The following is a 13,293-nucleotide window of genomic DNA, read 5'->3' as shown; positions in this document are numbered from 1 at the left end:
TAACATCTTCATTAACGAGTTTGAATTACAAATTGGCCCAAAAATATCCCTCCCTCCCTCTCTCTCTCTCTCCCCTTTTGTATCTTTGTATCTCTTCTTTTCTATCCGTTTCTATCTCCTAATCTTTATCTTAATTTCTCCTTATCCCTCTACAACTATATCTCTCTTTATTTGTCCTTTTCATCCTCTCTCACTCTATCTAGGCACGTCTCACTCTCTTTAACCATCTATTTCTTTGCCACCTCCCTCTCTTCATTCCCATCTCTAGCTCTCTCTTCCTCTGTCACCCTATCTCCAGACATGTCTCGCTCTCTTTATCTATTCATCTCTCCCCTCTCACTATTGCAAACATAACATGAGCCTATTGGTAATGGAGTTCAATTATCTTTTGATTGAAAGGTTTTCTTTCACTTATGTTTGGTTTGTATTAATGAATGCACAATTGATTCAAAGTTATCCCTCGCTCATTCTCTCTCCCCCTCTCTATATATTTATCTCTTCTATCTCTATCTATTTCTCTCTCCTCTCTCTTTATCTCTTCCTCTCATATCCATATCCCTATTCTTCTCCATATCTATATCAATCTCGATCTCTATCTTCCTCTCTATATTTATCGCCTAACTCTATCTCCTCACTCCTTTATCTTTCCCTCACTCTTCCTCCTCTATCTCTCTCTTTATATCCCTATATCTCCCTCTCTCCTTCTCTCCCTATTTCAAACAAAACATAAGAATATTGGTAATGGAACTCGATTATATTCCCGGTTTAAGGGTTTTGTTTGATTGCATTTGTCCGTTTAAGTAGATGCATAGTTGATTTGGATCTATAATTTTTTCAAATGTTGAGACCTTTGTTGAATAAATAATATCATTTACTAAATGGTTTGCTAATTTATCTCACGTGTTGCACAAATATATGAAAAAATAGATCAATTTTTTTTAATAATCATTCCACATCTATTCGGCGTACATATTGCACACCAAGGTGCAATTGCTAGTTGTATATTCTTGACTTTTCTATTACACCATATCATTCAATAAAAAAGAGAATAGCGTTGATGGAAGAACCACAATCATCTGTAACCGCATAGGCTACCCATGCCTATTTGTATCACCTCCACATAGAAAAGTACCTAAAACCATGCTCTCTACATTAATAAACATTTTCTTACTTATGCAAACCATGTCATTAAAGGGTCCAAAAGTATAGGGATTCATTCAAAAAATATTCCTCACTTAATTGCATCCAATATTAGATCACTCCCGGTGTCCATGCTCTTACATGGATGTAGATTTACCTTTCGTATTAGTCATTTGTGGAAACTCAATGGGGAATTGGAGATTGTGAGTGTGGTATGAAAGACAAGGTAAAACCTATGAGAGATATTAAAAAAAAATGTACTCGAGTAGTTATCAAGAAAACTGAGATTATACTAGCGTAAAATATGACCAAACTGTTTTATTGACTTGCTCTTCTATAATATGAACCACTTATTATAATCATGAATCGATCAGGTGTAGAATTTTATTCCCCCTCTCACTCTATTTGTTCCTTATATTCGATTGTTGATCACTTTGATTTCTTAATTGTAAAAAGTTCATTAGTTAGCCACCCTTATCCAAAGAGAGTAAAAAGATAATTCTTGATAGGTAAACAAGGGATCATGGAACTAAACGTTTCCCAACCAAGAATCATCCCAATATATCACTTTTAACGCATTTTTTACTTCTCAAATTGAATATTTTTTATAAACTATTTATAATTGTCATATTATTTGATATAAAAGAAAAGAAAATTCAATCAATATAAATAAAAATAAATAAAATGAAATGTCTAATCAATATGAAATACTTTTCTCATATATTTGATTGAAGTAAGAGGAAAAAAATAATCTTTAATATTATATTTTCCTATTTAGTTACCCCAAACAACTAATTCATCAAAACATTAAGTTAAAAAAAATATTAAATAAACATATATCTCACAAAAATAATAAAAAATAAATCATCTAAATCAACTGTATGTACTTTGTTAAAAGGAGAATCGAGAGGACAATGCAGTCAACTGGACGAAAAGTTTTGGTGTCGAAAAATGGAAATAGACAGATCTCAAACATTAGAAAAAGTAGTAAACCTACTTTATTAAAGAGAATTCACTCACCTAAAGGTAAAATTTTGATCTCCAAAACTGCTAGAAAAGACACCTACTTCATTTACAACAACACACTCACCTAAAGATTAAATTTTGGCCGAGTTCAACTGTAGATGGATGTGAAAGAGACAATCTAAGCAACGCACTCAACGCAACGTGAGCAATGTTTTCGCACCCATCAACAGTTTGAGAATGAAGGCTCTTTTCTCTAAAATATCGCGGTTTACATTCATTATAGTTATGAGTATTGGAAGCGGTACGATTTTTAGTCACTGTTGTACCTTGACCCAAGGCAGTTCAAGATGCATTCAAACTACTCACCCATGACATTCTGAAAATCAGACATCAACGTCTTAATAAGGTTATATCTTATAGAGGTGATGGATTCTAGTGAATTGTAATGTCAAAACCGGATTCTATTTCCGCTACCCATCTACCCTCTAGGGTTTGGAAAAATAAAACGATCTTAAATAATTCTAAATACTAGATCCCTTGGACAACATGGTCTCTTCCAAGATGGGATTCTCAACACCACCAAAAAGTTTTTTTTCTTGTAGAATACCTCTCCAAAATCTATCTTCTTATACATTTATCCTCCATAAATTGGTTCTTATGTTTGCATATGTTGTCTTAAACCTATAATTTAGGTCTCCAAAACTGCTAAAGAAAAGTAATACACCTACTTGACTTCAAAATTGTAGATGGATGTGAAATAGATATTCTAATCAACGCATTCAATGTAAAGTAAATGAACATAAGTTATTTTGAGCAATGTTTTTCTGTCCTAGAACATAGACAATCTGAGAAATAAACATTGAATAACATAAATTAATTTAAATGACGAGAGATAAAAATCTCATTGAAAAAGGGTACAAAGCATGGACAGTCTTTAGGCCAATATCCAACTCCAAGAAAGAAACTTTCCTCTCATACCGATTCTCCCACGGTGGAGAAAGATTTATATATTGTTTCCTTTGAAGAAGCCCACCGTTCCAATTAAGTCTAAACAATTCCACATTACTAAAATGATGGCGATGGCGAGAATACGTGTAGGGCAGGAGGTAAGTTGATCTTGAGATAGGCATACGCAGCAGGGCAGGGAGAAGATAGAAAATTTCAACGTTAATGAAAGGATGGTGAGAATACATCTGCGGTAGCAGGCGAGACAACCACATGCAGTAAGACTTAGTGTGACGTAAGGAAAAGAGCAACAACTCTGGAAGGATCCGTGAAATATACGGAGTCAAGATGAATTAGTCTTTGCGGAGAGTTATGGTTTGGGCTATATAAAGCGTGTGATGGGTTTGTAATAGACATTCATATCCTGATCTCTTGTGTCTGCGTTTCTATTACAATGGCTAACCGCATGATTTACTTCACGTTGGGACTTTTTCTGTTGATATGCTGTTACAGCGACAGGGTCATGGCAGGGGATCCGGATCCCTTGCAAGATTTCTGCGTTGCAGATGAGGAAAGCAACGGTGAGTGAGAATATTTATACATAAACAATGATAATGATTTGCTTATTAGACGAGTCGAGTTACTAACAGACAGATTGATTTGATCTTGTTTTAAACAGTTTTGGTGAACGGGTTCGTTTGCAAAGACCCAATGCAAGTTTCAGCAAACGATTTCTTCTTCCGGGGACTTGGGCAGGCAGGGAACACCGACAATGATGTGGGCTCCAACGTAACGATGGCGAACGTTAAACAGATACCAGGCCTCAATACGTTTGGAATATCGTTGGTCCGCATCGACTACGCAGTGGGTGGAATAAATCCTCCTCACACACACCCAAGAGCCACCGAAGTTCTTGTTTTACTGGAAGGCCAGCTTCTTGTGGGTTTCATTGACACCAGCAACAAATTTTTCAGCAAAACTTTGGAGAAGGGAGATGTGTTTGTGTTTCCAAAGGCACTTGTTCATTTCCAGCAGAATGTGGGGCATGAAAATGCAGTGGCCATAGCTGGATTGAGCAGCCAGTTTCCCGGAGTTCAGACAATCGCCAATTCTCTGTTTGCGGCGAATCCCCCTCTCCCCGATTCCGTTTTGAGCAAGGCCTTCCGCATCACCCAGGAACTGGTGAATTACATTCAAAAGAAATTCGCATACTAAACAAAACAAACAAGAGGTCTCCCAATGAAGACCGTCTTTCCCAATTCTTTTTTCTCACCGTTGAATAAAACTATCATTTTAGGGTTATTGGCGTCCTCTTGTGCCATTCATAGCATCTGTTTTGGACATCAGCATGTCCTCATCATATTCCAAAGATTGAAAATTAACCGTTGAATAAAACTATCATTTTAGGGTTATTGGCGTCCTCTTGTGCCATTCATAGCATCTGTTTTGGACATCAGTATGTCCTCATCATATTCCAAAGATTGAAAATTAAATATTGATGTCGTTTTGTCCCTTTGATGACAACATTAAAATTTCACTTTGCTGTAACACATTTTAAGGTAAGTTGTAAGCGCATTTTGAATATAATTTCCAATATCTCAAGGTATTTGTTGATTGATACGAAGAAGATAAAAGTGTCGTCATATTGAGAAATTGGCAATCGCATTTCCATCAAGAATAAGATAATAGATATAACTCATACATTATCAGTGAGATCTGCAAATATCATAATCTTCTACTTTTCCCATGCATTTATAAATGATCTAATAAAATAGAGCTTCATACATCAGTTCATTCTAAAGCTTCACGACCTCTTCTTTCATGCCTTCGATGTCTATATAACCTATGTCTTTGAAGCTTGCTCATTTTCATTCTATGCAACTACTGCAGATACTCAAATTCTTAAGAAACTGCAACAATAATGTCTTGAGTTGATGAAAAACATAGTACATGCTCACAACAAAAAAGAAGCATATTTCAAATACATAAATCTTATTCAATCAACATACTCTTTATTAAATAGTCTTGTGGTATTACAGGGGTGACATATTGTTATAAATCACAAAGGGGTGCGAAATATTATGTATAACATTGTAGGCACAAAATTTGACCACATACAAAATTTCAAGACAAGTGGAAGGTGTAGATGTAGAAGATACCAATTTTGGCTTTCTGAATGTTCACATCAGTAGCATAGTGCATTGGATCGGCACATAAGTGAAGAGAACAAAAATCAGCGATGGTGAGATTAGAATGGAATATTCGATTTGATTATCGATCGGTTGGTATTGGAGAAAGTTTTCTACATGATTTATTTAGGGAAGTGCTAATTTGTTTTAGACAAGTGCATGTATTTTATTCCATATTTGATAGCTAGGTGCATGTTTTTTATTCTAGGTTTTGATTGAGGTTGACAAGGAAGTGAACGCTATTTGGTTGCATAGTTTAGCTTGGGGGAAGACATTGAAAAGAGAGACTATAAAATAATGAAGATATCAATCAATAGATTTGGATGAAGAAAAACGTCGAGTAATAAGATGGTGCAACACTTGGAAATGGAGATTCTAGATTTCAACTCATGGAAACATAAGTTTTGTCATTGGAGAGAATTAGTCAATGAGCGTAGAACTCGAGCATATTGTTAAGCAAGCTCTTTCCACAAGAATACAATATTGTACGAAATTACATAAGTGCTAGGTAATGTCCACTTTGTATTTAAGACTCAAATTGAGAAGTTGGCTTGTGAATCTTGCATTTAATTGATACTAGAGATGAGGGTACAACTCCATTCTTTTCAATATTTTTTATTGGGTTACACCAAGGAAAGTTCTAAATCACTAGTCACTATTTTATATTCTATTGAGTCCTACACGCTTACTTTCATTTTATGCCACCAGTATGTATATGTGAGCATTTAAGAAAACATATAAAGCACATTTTAAGTGATAAAAACACAACCTTTGCTCATATCTACAAATAGAAGCCGAGTTTAGTTACATGAACCACACGAAGCATTACACTCCTTGCGCACTCCTGGTCTTATGGAATTAGAGGAGTCACATTATGGTATGAAGCATAAAAGGGCGCGAGTATAACATCGTTGGTATTTACATGAGAATGTACACAATTGCAAGACAAGTGAAAGATGTAGATGGAAACACGTTAGAAATAAAAATGTCTATTTTTTTCTATATCAATGTTGGTTTCAGTACCACCAATTTTATACCAATACAATATGGGATCATACCTTAAAAAATGTTGGTTTATGTAGCATATATAATCATACCATCTCATAAATCAATGTAAACCTTGAAATGGAGGAAACAAGATCCTACGATTGACCAATGTAAGCTAGAAGATCTTAGTTGACACAACATAATTAGTAATAAGAATAGGACTAGTTGTTGTCTTTAAGGAAGGGATACGAAATTAGGTTCCTGTTCCTTTTGTTGCATGAGATGGAGACAGTGAAGTGTCTATAGATGAACTAGTCTAACAATGGTAAAATGACTAAGTTTTATAGAATGTAGTAGATACAAGATGAAATATAGAAAGAGTAAGACATATCTGAGATGGAGACATAGAGAGGAAATTGGGACTGTAATATGAAGCTAATTGTACTAGAGAGAAACGTTGGAGATCCGTGTCTAAAGTTGAGGGAAAATTGAGAGATGATCGAAAATGAAATCGACAATATTTGATCACTTGCCTCTTAAAAATATGGGTCAATGACTGCTGGGTGCCCTGTTCTTAGGGTTTTCGTTCAATCAATGTTTTGTGATGCCTGCTAATGTCTGGTCTACTTTTCTTTAACTTTCTTGTTATCGGATTTGGACCTGTAGATAGAGAAAATTGGGAGAAATGGTTATTTCATATAAGGGATTACCTTATCCAAACCGCGTATTAGTGTTCTCTCTTCAACAATGATAATGATGAGATAGGATGCATGCCCCCACAAGAAAAGAGGCTAAGAAAATGATAAATGGTGAAATGATGACACCTTATCTTAGGTACGAATTACATAATACACTTGATCATAATTGCTATAGCATATATTTCAATGATTGAATAATCAAATTGGGACTTCTTTATCGTTTCGCTCCCTGAATGCTTGATTGACTAGGTTTTTTGGTTTTCTATATTGAGTACATTGATTCCTAGAATGGGAAAGGGAGTTGTGTTTATATGAAGTTCACACCTTTTCGAAACATTTTGTTGTGATGGGACAACAAAACAAATTAGATTCATGCAAATTACAAGGTCCACTTTCATCTCTCAACAGTTGAGCCTATTTTAGCAAAATAGGGGTGTTGGGTGCACTAGTCCTTGAAAAATGTGCTAGTTAAAAGTTCACCAACAGGGGAAATAACCTGGTTTTCCAAAGCAATCTGAACATTAGGTACACACACGAATAAACCAGGCACACACAAAAAAATAGAAGAAAACCACATAGAAAACCATGCTGAAGAAGACCGTAGTCTACAAAAGGATAAACACTTGTGCAAGAGAAAACTCGTGACTTGTGCAAAATCGACGAGCTCCAAATGACCTTTTTGTGGGTTTGAGCAATTTCACTTACTATAGATTAACGTTTGCTCGCACCTCCATGAACCCAAAATAGCCTACGCCAATTTTTCAAGCTATGTGTTGTTAGTGTATGATATTCTAACTAGAATATTCTTCTATGTAAGTTTGCTAGATGGTTAGTTGTTAGAATAATGCCTGGTTATGTTAATCTTATCCATGAAACATTACATGATTCTAGATAGCATCTGATATTATAGGTGGAACTGTATTAGATATGTATTTTTAATCACCCCTAAGTTGATCAAAGATATTAAGAGCTTATCATTCATCTCAATCTGTGCATTTTCTTTTTTTGAGCTCCACTAGTTTTTTGGTACTCACATGTTTGTAATTTATTTTAATTATGACTGCAGATTTATAGAGGTTTTGATTGAGGTTGAGCATCTGAAAGGAATGTGGATTTGTGCCATAATATTTTTGTGTTCTTGTGAGGACATGATAATCCGAAGGTGTTTCTACTGTGATTTTAAAAATCCCGATGAATTGAAGTTTATAAAATTCATCGTATAAATAATAAAATAAAAATAGGAGATTTTATTTCATGGTTGATTAGTGTATTTTAAATTATATATATTTTTTATTAAATTGTTGATCATGGAGACCAAGTTGACAAATTTGAAGCTCTACTGTAGGGCGATTTTTTAGGAACACATTATTGTGTGGATAGTGGAAGCGCTTAATTAGCTAAAAGATGATTTGTCTTCAATTTTAATAAGACGATCAATTATTTTACTATGGTCAATCTGCATGTGTAAAGGTTTGGGATATTTTATTAAAAAGCCGATCCTTGTGTGCTGGCTTTTTGGCACTTTCTGGTGTGGTAAAATTTGCATAGGCTGATCTTTTGGCATAGATATTTGATTTGAACTAGTGATATAAAGTGGTTGTTTTGGCATAAATTGTTGGATATTGTTGGTCATGCTAGGATATGTTGTGGTCATTGATGTCAACATATTCCTATGATTTTCTCTGGTGATTGCAGATTGGGAAGATTTTCTGATCCGGTTTGTAGCGATGCTTTGTTGATCACTGTTTCGCAGAGTTCGGTATATCCTCTGGTATATTTTGGTGTGATCAGATCTGGTGCTGAGATTTTGGGATATTTCTTGGGAAGGTCTTGTGTATCTTAATTTCAGTTGAATCATGATTTGGTTCTCCGCAAGTTATCTTTCTTCCTGGCCGTTGTTGATTGGTTGTGTTCTTTAGCTTTCAGACGTTGACCGATGAAGATTTGAAAAGTAGTGTTGGTGCAGCTATTGTGGATGATTCTAATGTGCTTGCTGGTATTTTTTTTAATTATGTCCTATTTGTTTTGGCAATCTGTATTTATCGTTGTGTGAGTTTTTGGTGGTTTCTATCAACCAGTGATGATTTGTGTGTTATGCACCATTTCTGGTGGTGTAGCGTGTTGCGATTGATCTTTGCGTGATTTTCGGTGGAGTTATGTGTTTGGGAATTTGACCTAGAACCATGCTATGCTATGTAAACCACTATATTGGTCTGGTGGTCAGTGTTTGTATCGTGTGATGTAATTTTTTAATTGAGGGTCGAGGGTTTAGCCGACCTTGTTATCAAGGTTGATAAATTATATATATAGGTGATATAGTCATGTAATTTGGTTGTTTGATGTTGTGTCTTCATTATCAGAGAGAGGTTTGTGTGCGAACATGTGATGTATCCTTCGATGTTGAGTTTGTGGTGAGATTCTATTTGGAGATGCTATTCTTTCCGTTCATTTCTTTCGAATTGTAGTCCAAATCTTATTGCGAGTCAGTGAGACTTCCCTAAGGGTTGTAGCCTTCCGAGCAAATATTATTTGAGCAGTGAGCTCTAGGCAGTGTGCCTGAATGCATGTGCATTCCTCATTGTAATATTTTCACATACTATTGTAGAGTATCATCTTACTGTGGGTAGGTTCCCACCATGGTTTTTCGCTTAACTGGGTTTTGCGCATCAAAATCTTAGTGTTGTGTGTTGTGCTATTAATTTTCTTATCTGTCTTATTACTGCAGTTTATCAAATCTGTGTTTTGCGGTAAAGTTTGTTATTCCGGTGAAGACTGATTCACCCCCCTCTCATTCTTCCCTCTTGGCTGTTGTTAACATAAATATTGTCAAATCAAATCAATTTTTGGTCAATCTTAGAGTTGCATATGTTGCTTATCTATTTTTGCATGAATTTTGAACAATTTGAATAAAACTGTTTTGTCTTTCTCTATTAATTTTTCCTTGCATGAATGTCATTTTGGCTATTTACAAGGCCGCAAGACTCCTTCTTGGTCTAATTTTTAACCTTTTTTTACCGTTACTTGAGTTCTTCAAGGTCATGTTTTGCACCACTTAGACCAGTTATCTAGCATTAGAGGGCATGTGGAGATTTTGTTTTGCCTCATGGCCTCATCTAGTTTTACTTTATTTTGGTAGTCACGTTTGCCTTTTTAGGCTATAGTGTCCCTTGTTCCATTGCTGATGAAAAGATCCTTTGTCAACTATGAATCTTTGTTACATGAATTTTGGATGAGAATAATTGCTTCCAGAGATTTATTCCTATTACAAGCACTTTTTTGTGGAGGCTTTTATGGAGGAAGACAATAATAGTTCCTAGTGCATATTTTGTGTTCTTTTTGCCCCCGTATTGTTTATGCTCTTTCCAATTTGGTTATTTTAAAAATTGTTCACATATTTTAATGATGAAGTATCATTTCGTGAATTATACTACACAAAATGTAGTAAAGTTCCATCATCTGGGTGGTTACATGCACACACATCTAGTGTAGGTTTCATTCAAAGCTTTTTGAAAAATAAAACTTATGAAATATAAGTTACTAATTAACCATACAATCTCTTCAACAATTCCTCCAACTGGTAGCCAAATGATGTTACGTGCATCTAATTTTTTTGACATCATACCAACTAGAGAGTAACTATGCAGTTATTGTCATGAGCCTATTTCATAAATTACAAAATAATTTATACTTATTTATTTATTTTTCATTAAATTTAAAACAAATTAAGATAGAAATTTTTATTTGAATTAAATATACATTATTATGATAAAGATTTTTATAAATATATTAAATATTTTATTGAAAAGTTTTTTATAAATTATATAAATATGTATATTAAAATCATAAATAAAATAGAAACTCTATCAATTAGAAATATTTTAATTAATATAATGAAATGTCATCACACACAGGCATAGAATCCCAAGAAACCAACATCCTAACAAGCTAATATCAACTCTAAAATTTATCTAGAAGGAACATTCAGATACACTAACAAAGTCTAAATACGTAGTTGTTGTTGGTGCTCCAAAATGTTCCTTGTATTGTAATGGATTAGTCATATATGTATCCCACAAAATTATGATAGAAACATTTTACATCTACCACAATGAAAGAATAGATAACAATACTAAAAGTATAATAAATGTAAACCTAGGTATTTTGTCAATCTCCTAAAATATTATTCAAGAAAAAGATAACTGATATGAAAAAAATTACATGTTATAAATAGTTTTAGAAGAGTTAATCAAAGCTAGAAACTTGATTTTCAAGAGGATGCAATTTGAGAATATGAACCATCACATCAAGCAATTGGATGATGTTGAGTGTCGACATATTGCTAGGGAGACATGCAAGCTAAGGTGGTGCTTGATCATCATAGACCAATTCAGTGATGCCAAGTCAGTTCTTGTAGGTGTATTGAACCTAACTCATCAAAGGAGGAGCAAGTGACATATGGCATTACATCAAATATTATTCAATGTACCTAATCTCATTTCTCATTGATCCACATTCAAAGAGGGACATGTGCCCAAAGTGTTGTAGTTTTCTCATTGGTTAAAGTGGTTGTTGTTATAACTAGCCCTAATTAGGGTTTCATGGTTAAATCTCGGCCATTAAATTCAAATCAATCTCGGACATTCATTTGTATCAAGACTTCTATATAAGGTTTGCCTTCTCATTTTTAAAGGTTAATAGGTGGATAATAGAGTAGAGCAGAACTGTTAGAAAGTAGAGTAGGAGGAGGAAGCTAGAGATTGTTTCCAAGACTTGTTGAAATTAATACATAAGTTTTGTTGAAGATATGGTGGATGTTTGTGCTGTCTTTCTACATTTTGCATGGGTTCTTGTTACTTCTCAAAGTTAATTGAATTTTACTGATTATGATGGAGAAATGCGAAGATATATGATGAATTACTTAGTGCTCATACCATTTGTTATTTGTTGATTGCAAATTGTAGTGCATGGTTGGTCTAAACCTCATTGTTGAAATAGTTCGATTTTTTAGTATTTTTAAAAATGTAAAAAGTTCTATATATTATTATTTTTAAATTATATTTTGAATTTTAAAAATAATTTGTTTTAATTTATTTTGAAATTTTTATCTATTAATATTTATTGCTTTTAAAAGTTTATAATATTAAAATAATTAATTATGTATTTAAAAAATTTAATATTAAATTATATGTTTATGACTTCTTAAATATTATTCTTATTTAAAGGAGAATCTAGATCAATAGAACAATTTAGATTAAATTAAACTTAATGGTCGTTGGACATAAAATCGAAGCTATTGTTAATTCAGTTTAGAATGTGATTATTAACCACACATGTCATTAGAGGGATGCAAGGTTGTATGGGCTTTAGGATGACTTGACCTTATTATGTGTGGTCATAAGGTTGTTTGTAAAGCTAAAGCAAGGCAAGTATGGATATCGAGAAAATAATTATAGTGTGTAATTTAAGACTCCCAAATGTGAGAAATAAATACAAACAAGAGAAGTGTTGAAGTATACAACTTCTATGTAACTTCTTCCCTTGCCACTCTATCTACAAAATTCCTCAGATGTATTATGTACTGAGAAGTATAAGTGGATAATGCACTAAAGGATAGTGCATACGTGACAAAACACACAAAATGAGGTTATACATGGCAATTACAAATAATTCAATACTATGTTAATACTATTACTATTGGTTCAAAGATTTACAAAAGGTATAACCACCATACTAGGTGTCAACCTATGTTAACATCTTCATTAACGAGTTTGAATTACAAATTGGCCCAAAAAAATCCCTCCCTCCCTCCCTCTCTCTCTCCCCTTTTGTATCTTTGTATCTCTTCTTTTCTATCCGTTTCTATCTCCTAATCTTTATCTTAATTTCTCCTTATCCCTCTACAACTATATCTCTCTTTATTTGTCCTTTTCATCCTCTCTCACTCTATCTAGGCACGTCTCACTCTCTTTAACCATCTATTTCTTTGCCACCTCCCTCTCTTCATTCCCATCTCTAGCTCTCTCTTCCTCTGTCACCCTATCTCCAGACATGTCTCGCTCTCTTTATCTATTCATCTCTCCCCTCTCACTATTGCAAACATAACATGAGCCTATTGGTAATGGAGTTCAATTATCTTTTGATTGAAAGGTTTTCTTTCACTTATGTTTGGTTTGTATTAATGAATGCACAATTGATTCAAAGTTATCCCTCGCTCATTCTCTCTCCCCCTCTCTATATATTTATCTCTTCTATCTCTATCTATTTCTCTCTCCTCTCTCTTTATCTCTTCCTCTCATATCCATATCCCTATTCTTCTCCATATCTATATCAATCTCGATCTCTATCTTCCTCTCTATATTTATCGCCTA

At 34.0% G+C, this 13,293-nt stretch overlaps 1 protein-coding gene across 1 annotated transcript; it reads left to right on the top strand.

Annotated features, from left to right (window-relative positions):
- The first annotated feature begins 3,505 nt into the window (after positions 1–3,505).
- Positions 3,506–4,266, top strand: LOC131864381 (putative germin-like protein 2-1). Its single transcript, XM_059215228.1, has 2 exons — positions 3,506–3,632; positions 3,731–4,266. Exons 1-2 carry the CDS (start codon positions 3,506–3,508, stop codon positions 4,264–4,266), a joined length of 663 nt encoding a protein of 220 aa, XP_059071211.1.
- Positions 4,267–13,293: the final 9,027 nt, after the last annotated feature.

The sequence above is a fragment of the Cryptomeria japonica genome, unplaced genomic scaffold (assembly GCF_030272615.1).
Source record: "Cryptomeria japonica unplaced genomic scaffold, Sugi_1.0 HiC_scaffold_84, whole genome shotgun sequence".
NCBI classification, from domain to species: domain Eukaryota; kingdom Viridiplantae; phylum Streptophyta; class Pinopsida; order Cupressales; family Cupressaceae; genus Cryptomeria; species Cryptomeria japonica.
This window is presented reverse-complemented; position numbering and strand designations above follow the sequence as displayed.